Source organism: Sebastes umbrosus, chromosome 6, assembly GCF_015220745.1.
Source record: "Sebastes umbrosus isolate fSebUmb1 chromosome 6, fSebUmb1.pri, whole genome shotgun sequence".
NCBI classification, from domain to species: Eukaryota; Metazoa; Chordata; class Actinopteri; order Perciformes; family Sebastidae; genus Sebastes; species Sebastes umbrosus.
Window position 1 is genome coordinate 2,004,685 of NC_051274.1, and position 14,996 is coordinate 2,019,680.

At 41.0% G+C, this 14,996-nt stretch overlaps 3 protein-coding genes across 3 annotated transcripts; 1 reads left to right on the forward strand and 2 right to left on the reverse strand.

The window, feature by feature from the left end:
* Positions 1 to 262: 262 nt before the first annotated feature.
* On the forward strand, positions 263 to 8,135 carry zgc:193690 (ATP-dependent RNA helicase DDX19A). The gene is given in 13 exon segments (XM_037772202.1): positions 263 to 481; positions 661 to 748; positions 881 to 1,085; positions 1,190 to 1,282; positions 4,200 to 4,302; positions 4,401 to 4,515; positions 4,635 to 4,812; positions 4,919 to 5,156; positions 6,173 to 6,335; positions 7,793 to 7,882; positions 7,885 to 7,937; positions 7,939 to 7,984; positions 8,074 to 8,135. Coding segments are annotated over 13 exon segments (1,500 nt in total). The 5' UTR covers positions 263 to 415.
* Positions 8,136 to 10,083: 1,948 nt separating this feature from the next.
* ubxn10 (UBX domain protein 10) lies at positions 10,084 to 11,265 on the reverse strand. Its single transcript, XM_037772205.1, is given in 5 exon segments — positions 10,084 to 10,367; positions 10,369 to 10,425; positions 10,427 to 10,492; positions 10,494 to 10,568; positions 10,570 to 11,265. Coding segments are annotated over 5 exon segments (777 nt in total). The 5' UTR covers positions 10,936 to 11,265; the 3' UTR covers positions 10,084 to 10,154.
* A 1,245-nt stretch (positions 11,266 to 12,510) lies between these two features.
* LOC119489572 (ceramide-1-phosphate transfer protein) lies at positions 12,511 to 14,970 on the reverse strand. Its single transcript, XM_037772206.1, has 2 exons — positions 14,587 to 14,970; positions 12,511 to 14,459 (listed from the first exon to the last, which is right to left on the reverse strand). The coding sequence occupies exons 1-2, from the start codon at positions 14,712 to 14,714 to the stop codon at positions 13,937 to 13,939; spliced, it is 651 nt and encodes a 216-aa protein (XP_037628134.1). The 5' UTR covers positions 14,715 to 14,970; the 3' UTR covers positions 12,511 to 13,936.
* Positions 14,971 to 14,996: the final 26 nt, after the last annotated feature.

Consider the following 14,996-nt stretch of genomic DNA (forward strand, 5'->3'; position numbering starts at 1 on the left):
CTCTACAAACAAGGTGGGAATACTACGATGCCTTCAGGTAATCCTCATAAACCTCGTAAATATAACACCGCATGCATTGAAGTCTTTCTTTTCCGTTCTAAAAAGAAACAAACAGAGGCCTTTCGGATCAAGATATGCAACATAATTATGGTTAACACTAGTTGACGTTAAAACAACCAGTATCGTCCTATTTATCGGCTATTTGTTACTTTGAATAGTTGCAACTGGTGGCAACCACTCATAAATGGCAATATTTCCGAGGTGTGTGAAGGCACCATCAGTGGTGTGGTCAGGTCCAGTCAGGAGCAGCGGCACCGCGTCACGTCACTCTCACGCACATCATTCACGCTGACATCAAACTTTTGATCAAAAGTCCTGTTTGTCTCCAAAAGAAACTCCCCATTAATGTTTAGAGATGTCTGGTGACTCGTGGGCCGTCGCTGTGGATGTTCAAGAAGCCACAGCTCCATCATCCCTACAGGTACGTTTAACGGTCACTAACCGCTCCGTGTAAAGTGACCCGGGTTACATCTAACCCGGGCTAACCGACGGTAACGTGCTCAACGTGCGTTAGCAGGTTAGCTCATCCTGCTACCTGACTGCTGTCCACGCGTTGTTGCATCAGTTTAGCTCATATAATAATGTGTTGTCTCTCACCAGAGTGACTTCTCAAAGAAAGTGGACCGACTGCGTGTTCCTCTCCACATCAGAGGGGACATCAAAGGGGACACCAGAGGGGACATCAATGGTAACTTAGTTAAATACTCTGTGTGTGTTCTGAAGGTCTCAGTCTGACCTCCTAGTGTAGTTGTGATGTTTGACGTTTCTTTAGTTGTGGTGTTTGACGTGTTGTGTGTTGGTGTTGTTTGAACCTGTGTAGGCAACATCGTGCCGGTTCGGACTGACCATGAGGCTGGCAGAGCAGGCTTGCAGAGGGACGGGGACAAAGTGGACCTGGCTGAGCAGTCCCTGCTGAATAAGATGATCCGCTGCTCTCTGGTGCGGAACAGGAACCAGGTGGAGGTCCTGCAGCGAGACCCCACCTCTCCTCTCTACTCAGTCAAGACCTTTGAGGAGCTGAGGCTGTGAGTTTGAGTTTCACACTGATGGGACTTTCAAACAGGTGTATGTGTTTTTTGTCCCTCCTCTAACACTTTTCTTCTTGTTCCTTTGACCTGATGGTCCACAGGAAGCCCGAGCTGCTGAAGGGGGTCTACAACCTGGGATTCAACAGACCCTCCAGGATCCAGGAGAACGCTCTGCCCATGATGCTGGCACAGCCGTGAGTTCATCTTTTACTCTTTTGAAGTACAGTGCTGAAACCAGTAATCATCGATTAGTCAACTGGACAGAAAATGAATCAACGGTTTTGATGTTTGATCAAGTAAAAATGTCAGGTATATTTGATTGTTCAAGTTTCTCAAATGTGAGGATTTGTTGCTGTTCTCTTTATGTCATGAAAAGTGAATATCTGAGTGGCTACAGTCGAAAAGTCTTCTTTGCTTCGGAAGGTTCCCAACGTAGTGAAATAACCCACAAGTATCTAGGTGTAAACCATACGAGCTGTTTGAATCCTTTAGATGCTGAGGAATGGTGCTTTCATGCTTCCTCTCTTATCTCCTTTAGCAGAGGATACAAGGGACCATCCTTTACCAAAGGAAAGGAGAGAATGCCGCCCCACAATTCCTTGCGGCACACCATGCGGCCGATCATGAAAACAAACCATATGCCCGTCTTGCATAGATTTAACAATTATTTTCATACAGTCAAATGCTAATTGGAATTCATGTTGATAAATATGAGTGGACAGTGCCATTTTGTTTTTCCTGTATTTTTATTTATGTATTTCAAACAAGTAACAAAGAAGTATAAAATAACACAAGAATAACAAATAAAATGAACAGTAAACGTAAAGCAAACTTGCAAATTTGTTGATTGGTAAATCAACAAATAATCAACATAAATAAATATAACATCTGAAAAGTAGTAGGAAGAAGTACACATTTAATGGTCCTACCCCCTTTCCATACGTCAAAAATTCAATATTCATCATAGAAATGTTTGTGGTAGCCTATAGGCTAATCCTTTTTTTTTAAATTTCAATTCCAGCCTTAGTAAAGAAGTGATGTTTTTCACTGGTTGTAGGTCAGATAATCCTTTATTATATGTTGATAGAGTGTTCCAGCAGCAGCAGCAGAAGGACCTGCAGTATCTCTCTTTCACACACAGCGGGTCAAGCAGCCTGTCACTCAAAGACCTATTTTGTAGTCCATCTTTGGAACATTGTAGTTTCACCACGGCAGACCTGCGTCACTAACATCCGCTACCGTTGCATCCTAATTACGGAGTCTAGTGAAAGAGCTGTCAGATTCTCTGAACACCACAGTTGTCTTTTCCTAACTCCTTCTGAAGTCTCCTTCTCATCTTTCCTTGACCTCATGACGTTTTCCATCAAGGTCAAGGAGAAGTGGTTAGGAAAAAACGTTTGGACGTCAGTTTTTGACTTTTCGACCGCAGCCCGTGTCTTGACAACATCACCTTGGACTCTGGGAAATGAATTGTTAACTCTTTTGATAATGGAGTGATGGGTAATGTTGTTTATCAAGGAATAAATACTGACTATTTTCTTGTTCTAGCTTCACAATGTGAGGATTTGCTGCTCTACTCTCTTTGATAACATTGTAAATTAAATATCTCTGTACTTTGGACTTTGACAAAATGAGCTACTTGACAACATCGTCTGTGGACTCTGGGGAATTGCAAACGGTGTTTTTCTCTATTTTCTGACATTTATATGGACTAAATGATTCTTCAATTAATCAAAAACAAATGATCAGTTGGAGCCCTATTTTGAAGGAATGTTGGCGGTAGAGACACTCTTTACTTGACAGCACTTATTTGCTTATTCAATTTAGTATTGCAAATATAATTTTCATTATTAATGAAGGTCTCTTTCTCAAAAAAAATTCTTTTAACATGTGTTAATCAAGAATTAAAAGTCAGAAAATTTTAAGAAAGAAGTGGCAGTTCCCCAGACCCCACGCTGACATCTTCAAATTGCTCGTTCTGTTCAACCAACCATCTCAATAAAGCTCAGAGATTTCACTTTACAACAATATCAAACTGAGGAAAGCGGCAAGCAAATGGTTTGGCATGTTTTCCTAAAAAAAATTACTTGTTAGATTAATCAATCAACAAAATTGTTTGCAAATCTTCCGGCAATCAATTAGTCGATTAATTGACTAATTGTTTCAACACAAATTAAATTAAATGCAGTTCAGTGCAGGATTTGGCTTTAGTGGATAGGATTTGACTTTTTTTATGTTTTACTTTGTCTTCGTGTTGTCCGTTCGTACGTCTGTACGTAGCATTCTCGTGAACACGATATCTCAGGATCACTTGAAGGAAAATTTCTTCAAATTTGGCACAAACATCCACCTAAACTCAAGGATGAACTGATTGGAATTTGATGGTTTGAGGTCACCGTGACCTCAAACACATTTTGGGGCACAACTCAAGAATTCATATTCTAATTGTGACAATTTCGCACAAATGTCCAACAGGATAAAGTGATGACATTTTGCACAAACGTGGATGTAAACTGCAACTTAACTGGTTGGCGGAGGCATACGACCACCAAGCAGTAATTCTAGTTTTGTGCTAGTTGTAGCATCTTCAAGTGACTAAAATGTCAATTCATAGTGCTTTATATACAATCATCACATCCGTGGTGTTGCTACTCTGGACAACTAATTGTAAGCTCGATTTGAAACTATAAAGTTTTACTAACAACAACTTAACAATAATGAACATATAAAAGCTAATTTGGCATGAAATAAATGGACTAGGGCTGTAACTACTGGTTATTTGTATTATGAATTGAATTTTAATTGTTCTATTGTTTAATTGTTTGGTCTGTAAAATATTGGAAAACTGAGAAAATGCCCATGAAAATATCATACTGCCCGAGATGACGTTATCAAACGTCTTAACATTTCAGCATAATGAATGATGACTTTAAAGCGATTATCAAAATAATTGCAAATAGATTTTCTGCAGATTGACTGATTGTTCCAGCTCTAAAATGTAATCTAACTATTGTCCCTGCAGTAGTTGTCAAAATCTGTTTTAATATTCCTCACATGAGGTTTGTCTATGATGTATTCACTTCTTTCTGTGTGTATTTTCTCCGATTCCAGACCTCAGAATCTGATCGCCCAGTCCCAGTCCGGCACAGGTAAAACTGCTGCTTTTTGTCTGGCCATGCTCAGCCATGTAACCCCAGACGATAAGTGGACTCAGGTAAGCATCACCTGTATTCTGCAGAGCCAGCCAGGGTCCACATTCAGTTGTAGACGCTGAAATACACCCAGCATTTAAAAACTGTTTGGTTCTTTCAGTGCCTTTGCGTCTCGCCAACATATGAGCTCGCTCTGCAGATCGGTCAAGTAGTCGAGCAAATGGGGAAATTCTGTCCTGATGTGAAACTGGCTTACGCCATTCGGGGCAACAGACGTAAGAATGTGACCATAGTTGTAATGGCGTCTGATGGAATTAGCGGCAAAATGGTGTTTCAAGTCATGCGAGAGCTAGTGTGGGTTATGTCACTACATGAATTTCTGCTTTCTGTTCAGTGGAGCGAGGCATCAAGTTACAGGAGCAGATTGTCATTGGAACACCAGGGACACTCCTCGACTGGTGCACCAAGTACAAGCTCATTGACCCCAAGAAGATTACTATGTTTGTGCTCGACGAGGCTGATGTGATGATCGCCACACAAGGTCATCGGGACCAGAGCATACGGATCCATAGGTGGGCTCCTTTCAGAGAACCCTACCGATGATGATGATGATGAGAGTTTTCTTTGTCATGTCAGCCAATAAGCTTCTCTTTCCTCCTTTTCTTTGTACCATCACAGACAGCTGACAAAGGACTGCCAGATGCTCTTTTTCTCTGCAACCTTTGAGGACTCTGTGTGGGGGTTTGCAGAGAAGGTGGTTCCTGATCCCAATATCATCAGGCTGAAGCGCGAAGAGGAGACGCTGGACACCATCAAGCAGCTCTATGTTCCCTGTAGGGAGAAGGAGGACAAGTTCACAGCGCTCTGTAATCTCTATGGGAGCCTCACCATTGCACAAGCCATGATCTTCTGCCATGTAAGTCAGCTGCTTTAATCCTACACACTTGATTATGATGAGCAATGTTGTTAAATAAAAACCTTCTCTTTCACCGTCGGAGCTCATTTACACCTGGCTCAAATATGAGCACAACGCGAGCCAAACTACCTCCAGACGTGGTCCGGCCCATCCAGTCTATTCTATGTGCCTTTACACTAGGGCTGTCAAAGTTAACGCCATAACGCATTAACGAATTCCTTTTAACGCCACTAATTTCTTTAACGCATAAACTCAACTTGCAATCAGACGTTGTAGCAGGTATTTAAAGCTAGAGTGAAGATGCTGGCATCATGTGAATCTAGAAAACCAAAGGAATCCATTGTCATACTAGGCTGTTTTCAAAGGGGTCCCTTGACCTCTGACCTCCAGATATGTGAATATAAAAGGGTTCTATGGGTACCCACGAGTCTCCCCTTTACAGACATGCCCACTTTATGATAATCACATGCAGTTTGGGACAAGTCATAGTCAAGTCAGCACACTGACACACTGACAGCTGTTGTTGCCTGTTGGGCTGCAGTTTGCCATGTTATGATTGGAGCATATTGTTTTATGCTAAATGCAGTACCTGTGAGGGTTTCTGGACAATATCTGTCATTGGTCTGTGCTGTTAATTGATTTTACAATAATAAATATATACATGCATTTGCATAAAGCAGCATATTTTCCCACTCCCATGTTGATAATACTTGACAAATCTCCCTTTAAGGTACATTTTGAATGGATAAAAAATGTGCAATTTGTGATTAACTCTGGACGATCATGCAGTTAATCGTGATTAGATTCTGCATAAACCAAAACAAAGTACGATCAGAGCCCCACATCCGAGCAGAAGTCCCACCAGAAGGACTCTGTCGCTTTAAGATGTTCCCTTGTGCTGTGATTAAAAATGTAAAACTTCATCACAAATAGTTATTTTCCAGTTCCAGGAGGAATGTCCCTTGACAGGACGTAGTATGTTCAGCAATTCAGTTTAGCTTATACTTTTCCTTCAGACTCGCAAGATGGCTGCTTGGCTGACAGCGAGCCTGACCTCAGAGGGGCACCAGGTGGCGTTACTGAGCGGGGAGATGACTGTGGAGCAGAGAGCTGCCGTCATCGAACGCTTCAGGAACGGCAAGGAGAAGGTGCTCGTGACCACCAACGTGTGCTCCAGAGGTGAGGGACAGATCTTAAAATGAAAACCATCATCTTCATTAGGCATGCACGATATGAGGAACATGTGAGACAACATTGTTCAATATTGCGATGACATTATGACTTGTGTTAAATAAACAAATATTGAAGTGTGCATATTGGCTATAGATATATTTTAAATATAATCTTGTTTCTAGAGCAGCAACTGTAATATTTACAACAGCAAAGTCACCATATGAACTCCTTAATATCTCACTGGAAATGATCTAATCATGTCCTCTGTCCTCCACCAGTCAGTATCAGTCCTTCCTCCTGTCCTCTGTCCTCCATCAGTCAGTATCAGTCCTTCCTCCTGTCCTCTGTCCTTCTATCCTCCACCAGTCAGTATCAGTCCTTCCTCCTGTCCTCTGTCCTTCTATCCTCCACCAGTCAGTATCAGTCCTTCCTCCTGTATCAGTCCTTCCTCCTGTCCTCGATCAGTCAGTCAGTATCAGTCCTTCCTCCTGTATCAGTCCTTCCTCCGGTCCTCGATCAGTCAGTCAGTATCAGTCCTTCCTCCTGTCCTCTGTCCTCCGTTAGCCAGTATCAGCCCATCCTCCGGTCCTCTGTCCTCCACCAGTCAGTATCAGTCCTTCCTCCTGTCCTCTGTCCTCCATCAGTCAGTATCAGCTCCTTCCACCTGTCTTTGTCTCAGCCAGCTGATCAGTTTACCAGTGAGATACATGGCAACTAACCTAAAACAGTGAGACTACATGCCAGCGTTTGTTGTAGCTCGTGTAGCCGAGGGTCCATAGAGTCTGCACCCTCGTCAATAACAGCATCACCGATTAACGCCACGTTCCTTCACAATAAACTCCCCGGACGCAAACACTGAAACATGGCTTACTAGAGGAACTAAAATCATTCACAACTCAACCAAATAACTTCCAGGTGTTTACAGCGGCAGTGGATGAGAGACAGCAGACAGAGCAGATTGAAACGTTGCTTTCCTCCATCTTAACCGTTTCATCATGTTTATGCTTGTTGAACAGGTGGATTGATAACAGGTGGAATGAAAACGGATGTTGGCTTTACACTTGCAAAGTTTTATTGCACTTACTGGCAGTAACGAGCGTAGTTGTCGTCAACTTGATTTCACTTCTCCGTCTCCACCGCGGCCTCTCTGATCAGCTGTTTGCTGACTTCGCTGTGTGTGTGGATGTGTGGAGAGCTCCGACACAGAGCAGGGAGAGGCTGCAGTGTGATGATAAAGACTACACTCTTTAGCCCCAGAGCCCGTTTAATAACGGCTTTTGGTAACCATCCCTCAATATAATGTTTTTTCTTATTCATCGTGTTTCAGACAGCCTTTTGCGATGTGTTTATCGCGCATGTTCATATCACAATATCACGAATACGATTTATCGGTCAGCAATAATCTTTGTTGTGTTGGAGGTTTCTACACACTCGCCTCCTATTTGTGGTTCTGTTGCTTACAGGTATTGACGTGGAACAAGTGTCGCTTGTGGTCAACTTTGACCTCCCCGTGGACCTGGAGGGGAACGCCGACAATGAGACGTACCTTCACCGATTGGCCGCACAGGACGCTTTGGCAGAAGAGGATTCGCTGTCAATATGGTGGACCAGCGAACACAGCATGGATATTATCAGACAGATTGAGATGCATTTCAGTATGTTCCTGTTTCTTTCCGTTTAATCATGTAAAACAGCAAATATAAGGATCCTAACATGTCTTAATCTCTCCATCTTCCTCCCACAGACAGGAGAATCACCAAACTTGACACGACCAATCTTGATGAAATGGAGAAGCTGAACAGCTGAATGCTTTGCTACGTGCACTACCCAATAGTGAAGCAGTTAGACGTGTTACCTCAAATGTGACTGGAGTTCTTACAGGGTTTATTGTTTACAGAAAAGAGATGCATGCTAATGTTGACTATGCAAACTTATTTCACGGGTTTTTTTTCATTTGATGTGTCCGACTTTGATCACTGAGTCACTTTATCCTTTACGCCGTCTTCCAGAGACTTTAAACTGACGACTAGCTGTTAAACAGCATTTAAGAAGGGTGGTGATGATCCTACAGTGCATGGTTTGAAGTTGTTGTGTTTGGTTATCTGAAGTGAATTATTCTTACTGTAGGATTGGACTGTGAAGCCGGAGCTGTTGCTCATTATTTTTGTGTGGGAAAAAAAAATTAAAATAACTTTACTGTTGCATTTTAAACTTGTTCATTTTCTGTGGCAGTTGAAAAGCTGTTTCTGTATGATGGCTTTAGCTCGTCAGAGGGCCGCTTTTGGCACCTTATCGAGTAAGATCATTATATCGGGTGTGTCTAGAAAGAACGAATCAGTTACTCAGAACCTTTTATTAAACATAATGTGACAATGAAAATATCTTTATTCAGGGTATATACAATATGTGCAAAAGAAAAGCCTGTAACCTTGAAATTCTCTGCACTTAAGTGTGCTATTGATTTGTTTTATAGTGAGCAGGATTGGTCATATTGTGGTACTTTCACTCTCCATCAAGAACACTAAGCTTTTATCCATCCAGAAATAATTGAGTGGCTCCATTCAGTTAGGAGAAATATAAAAGGAGGTACTTGCTCAGAACAGAGTGAGGGTTGTTTGCAGTTGGCCTTTTTCACAGCAGTCATTTTGACTCCGAAAGAAAAGAAACGGTGTTCTAACAACAAGGATGGCTTCGTTCATACTTCATTTTGTTATTTACACCTGTGTTAAGGACACACTGCTGCACACGGCAAAATGTCTTCTGTGTAAAAAGGCCTGTTGTTTTCCTGTTTAGCGTGCATTAAACAGGATTCCTTTTTCCTGCAAACTGATCTAAACAAGTGACTCAACACTTACAAATCTGTTAAATAAAACCAGTCACAGATTAAGTAGTAAACCTTTTATGTATATCTCTTTACACGCTTTGAAAGCAGGGCAGTAGTTGTATAAAAGTAAAGTAACAATGATTCACCATATATTGACAACTTAGTATTTATTTCTGTGTCTCTGCATCCTAATGAAATATATTATTTGGCATGTAAAATGAAAAAAAATGAAAAATGGCAACAAATAAACTAAGAACACCTTTTGTTGCTGCATTTGTCAGCAGCATCTCTGATTATGATTTGCTGTTAAATGCCAGATCAACACAAATTAATCAGATTTTCTCTAAATCAATAACTGACAGCAGATCAACGTTTTTATTTGATAATCTGTTTTTTAATCAAATTGAAACTGAACATAATTGTGATTTTAAATGTCGTCATAGCTTACTGTGGTTCTATACGGCTACACAGGATCATTGTAGTGAGTATTCTGGGCAATAGTGCAGCAAAAACAAGTTACCAATTAAATGAATCAGTGGACCTCGCATTTCTGAATTTGCTATCAGTCAATAAAAGTTACAAAGAAATAGGACTTATAGATTCTCTGCAGACATGTTTTAAGACATACAAATAGTAATGATAGTCATGCTTTGAATAATATTCAAATATGAACTAGTAAAAGCACATCTGCTCCTTATGGAACCCCAAAGTCCTGAAAGATATTGTTTTATCTTGTGCAAACAAAATCGATTAAAAAATCCTCTGGACTCTGAACTCCTACTCCCTCATAGAAGTATCCAGTATCTATGAATATGCAAATATTTTCCATTTCAAAAGTTGAACTGCTGTACATCGTCAACTCTGCACATGCATCATTGTGCACAGTGAAGCTCAAACATCCAAGGGAAGAAACAACAAGGCCCAACCACATTTTGGAGTAGAGGGGAGGGATTTTAAACCACAGAGCCAGACTTCAGCTGCAAAACAGAATGATTTTTAGCTCACTCGTGCTCCACCACGCTGTCCCTCTGAGAGATACACAGCAGCGATCGGTCACGATGCCATCACTGAGCCAGGTCATATCCATGTCTGTGAAGGTCCTGCGAGGGTACATCCATGGTCTCAATGGAAGCCTCTCCATACTGTGCTCCGTACCTGACCTCTGCACTGGACCTCACAATGTCACGCAGAGTGTCTGTGGCGTCAAAGTGCATGCTGGAACCTTCTACCACATGGTGCTCGGATAGCTAGGAGCAAACTGCCAGCCTCTTTGGGTCCTTACTGGTCCTGGGTCAGGGGGCTTAGGCCACAAACCAGCCTTCTGGTCCACCTCAGAGCTGCTGTGAGCCTTACTCTGTGGGGAGATCCGTCTCCTCATGCCTGTGTCTCTGCTGCAGGATGGCATCATCAGACACGGCTGAGCTTGGACATGTGTTGGTCCAGGCTTCTCCTCAGAGGACTCACCTCTGACTGCCTCCTCCCGATGGATGGAAGGACCTTGTACTTGTTTAAGGACTTGCGTGTGGAGCTGTGGGGGCGGTGTGGTGTCTGCACATCTGCAGGAACCTCATCTCTGCTCAGCTCTGGCTGGCCTGCCACATGATGGGCTGAGACTGGGAAGTCGGAGGGTTCCTGTACCGGCCTGCTGGACTCAGGAGAGTCTGGAGATGTTCTGGGAGACCCAGGTGGCCTCTGGATGCTGTCAGTGTCACCTGAACATAGAGGGTCGTTTACGGCCGATCTGCTTCGCCCTTTGGAGGACTTTGGCCTTGTTAAATGCATCGATAACCAGGAGAGAGTTCACAATAGTCTGTCAGCGAAGAGTCCCAGTTGTTTCTCTTCTTCAGCCCTTCACAATAAGAGTCCAAGACAAGCATACCCTGTTGCTTTAGGAAGAACAGATTAAGCTAAATTACAAATGAAAACGTTTAAAATGCCGTTTGTGCGCTTTCCATCCAGTTCCTGCAGGAAGTGGCTCTCTTTAAGCGTCAGCGAGGTTGCCATGACAGTCTGGTTGCCTTGACGACGGCTTGTGGTTGGAGGCGGGGAGACCCCTGGTGTTGGAAGGACGCTACTGCAGCTCCTGGTTCATCACATTCAACCCTCCTGTTCAACAGAAACATGTTCAGCATTGTTTTATCAACTTCATACTTCGTGACTTTTCTTACATTAATGAAAATTGTTTATTAACATGATTTTGAACTCAAGTCCAGCACAGAAAATGACACATTAGCTCTGTTTAAGACCCTAGCTGTAAAAGCAGTGGTGGAAGAAACATTTCTTTTTGTGCCCGCAACTGAAATCTTGAATTTCTTTTGGTGGAAGTGACTTTTTCTTATCATAGGCCAGTATATCTACTCTTTCGGCACATGATTTCGTTTTTTTCCCCCATATACTTCATTATATTTTAGGAAAAAACAGTAGTCGAAGTAATAAGAAAATGGCTGTATCTCAGAGACTACAACTAAATAAAGAATTTGGTATCTATGAACTCATAACATGTTGAATATCAAAGATATGCACACATATGCAGTGTAGAGAAGAATTCATAGGGAGACATTTAATAATTAATAATAATTAATAATATTAGGGTTTTCCCTAATTTTTAAAAAAATCCTGATTTTGACTATTGATAAAAGTGTGATTTTTCATGAGATCTAAAAATGTCAAAGTTGTACTGTTAGATACTTGCCCGAAGTATGTCTGTACCAGATTTCAAGGCTTTAGACCAATCAGAACAAATGTTGTGGCATTTTTCCTTATCATATAGTCTTTGGGCACAAATGGGAAATACCATAGTCTAAAAATACTCCATTACAATTAAAAGTCCTGAATTGAAAATGTGACTTCAGTAAAAGTACAGAAGTATTATCAGAAAAATTTACTTAATGTCTCAAAGTAAAAGTAGCCTACTAATTATGCAGAATGGCTCTTTTCACAATTGTATATTATTATAGAATATTATATTATTCTGTTTTGATCACTAACACCTAGGCTTGCCTACATGTAGAGCAATTTAATATTAGAGTTTGACAATGTGGAGCCAATTTGAGATACTTTGTATACAACTGGGTAGATTAGTAGCATAGTACTGCATCGTATTATAAACATATGTGTTTTTTTATGTATAAAGTAACTATAGGTGTTAAATCAATGTAGTGGGCTAAAAAGTGCAATATTTCCCTCTGAATTGTAGTGGATTCGAAGTATAAAGTAGCATGAAACGGAAATACTCAAGTAAAGTAAAGTACAAGTATGTCAAAGTTGTACATAAGTACAGTACTCAAGTAAATATACTTAGTTACAGTACATTCCATCACTGTACCACTAAATAGAAATACTCTGTTACAAGAGAAAGTCATACATTCAAAGATTTACTCAAGTAAAGGTACAGTAGCATCAATATATATCAAAAGTAAAAGCACTCATTATTCAGAATGGCCCATTTCAGCCTAATATATATTATTTGATTCTAATTATTGACACATTAAAAGTACATCATTATTCTGAATCTGTGCTGGTAACCAAAGCTATCGAATAAATGTATTAATCAATATCTGTATCAAACAATCCCTCTGAAATGTAGTATAGTAGAAGGAAAAAGTAGCAGAAAATGGAAATACTTAAGTACAACTACCACAAACATGTACTTAAGAACAGTACTTGAGTAAATGCACTTAGTTGCTTTCCAACAGTGTGTAGAACATGGTTACATTCATGCATGTTCACATGCTTTATATCTGTGATTGGTGTTGAACGTTTTAACGTAGCACTGCTCCTCCCAAATCCCTAATGAGGAAGGAAAAACATCACAATCAAACGTAACGTATATCCTCATTTACTTAAGACAACAGGTAACAAAATTAACAATAATTAATTGTCAAATCGAACATTACACAAGTTCACACTCATCAACCAAGTGGACTTTTTTTCATTAAGCTACTGTTTATAAATTCGGTTTGAATTAATGGTAAATATATATAATATATATAGTACAGTACATTCATGTAAAACAATTCCCCAATCACTTCAAATAAAGAATGACTGTGTATTTTGTCATTTATACATTCAATTAAAAGTTGCATTGTGATCATATACAGTGGGGTTAACAACTCGGAGTCCACTACTAAAAACTTTTGTTTCAGAAGTTACCAAAAATCATTTCTAAGGTTGCACTTTTTTTTCCTTTAAGTAAAATGGTGTGGTATGTGGTTTGGTTAAACTGCTATATGATTTTTTTATTATTTAATTTATTTTGAATCTCTCAAAAACCGAAAAATATGAAATTTACTATGATGTAAGAGCAAGACAAGCAGCTCATTTCTTACATTTCAGAACCTGGAACCATCAGAGGTTTGGTGTTTGGTGTCAATGATGAATCGATTGTCAAATGGCAGATTCATTTTCTTTTGCTTTCTTTTTTGATAAATAATTCATAACAAACAGCGATTGGCAGTGGGCAAAGACTTCTGGCCCCCTCTATTCCCTTCATCTACTTACATTAAAAACAAATACATCTACAAGCAAAAGTTGAATTAAAAGAGGTCCATTACAAAGAGTACATTACATTATAAACATGCAACATTACAATTAACAGTACTTTTGTATAATAAAAACTGGTAATGCAGTAGGTGCAGATTTGTGTCAGTGACGGCTAAATTAATAACACTGTACAGAGAATGAACAACCCTGAAGTCACCAAATACAGTAGCAGTTAGCTTTACAGCTCTTCATATTAAATCATGTAATGTATGAAGTGGCAAATAATAGCACTTTTTGCTCTCTATGGTAAGTTGAGCAGGTTTTGTTGAGCGTAAAGGTCCTCTGTGATCTGGTACACCTCAGAGATCAGAGGTAGAGCCTCCCCTAGCGTGGCCACGACCTGCTCTGGGGAGCCCACATTCATCACTTCAAAGAAAGCAAGTCGCCCTGGGAGCATGCAGAAGGCCATGCCTGCAGCCGTGCGGACCACCCAGGGGTGGTGCTGGGAAAGAGACTCATTGTATGATTCTGTGCACATGACAGAAGTCTTGCTGTCCTCACTGCTGGTGCGGAGGCGATCCAGGAAGAGCTCCAGCCACTTCAGCACGCGGTGGAGCCTCAGTAGAGTACGGCAGCCGGACTCTGGGTGGCTGCCTCCCTTGGTCAGGTCCACTAGTTTGTTCTCCAGCTCATATTTGACCATGGACTGGACAGTGACATACTGAGACCCGTTCTCACCATCCAGGTGAGTCACCAGGATGTTGATCTTGTTGACAGCATCCTTGGAAATGAAGCCAAACACACTCCCCAAGCTGTTCAGAAACCTATTAAAAGGATAAACAAAACAGTTTAACACCTCACACCTGACACTTTGTAGACTGTTACAGCTGAGTGGAGTATGTACAGTACACTAACTGTTACAGCTGAGTGGAGTATGTACAGTACACTTACTTTACAAGACTACGCCACCCTGCGACGTAGTGTTCCAGATAGACTTCTTTATCGTCGGACAGACACAGATTGAAGTTATTGAACACCTCCTGTAGGGTGAATGTCTGCTGTTCATCAGGAGCAGCCATGGTGTTTTATCCGGAAGTGCTCTCGATAAAAGCGAATAGGTAACAAATGTATGAGCAACTTTGACTAACGGCTACCAACAAACTGGAGGTCGTGACAGATGTTAAGTACTGAGGTGTAAATTCAAAGTCCGAACACATTACTTGCAAGATAATTTAGAAAAAGAAAGAAAACGAAGCGTTTCTGTTCATCTGGGACCGACAGGTCATTCCTGCTCTGATCAGCTTCTACTGCGCAGACTCGAGCCGGACAACACAGGAAATTAGAGACCTTGCCTTCAAAAT

Coding starts and splice junctions, on each gene's coding strand:
- LOC119489572 (XM_037772206.1), bottom strand. CDS start 14,714: ATGGCTGCTCCTGATGAACAGCAGACATTCACCCTACAGGAGGTGTTC. Junction 14,460..14,586: donor GGGTGGCGTAGTCTTGTAAA/GTAAGTGTACTG, acceptor TCCTTTTAATAG/GTTTCTGAACAGCTTGGGGA.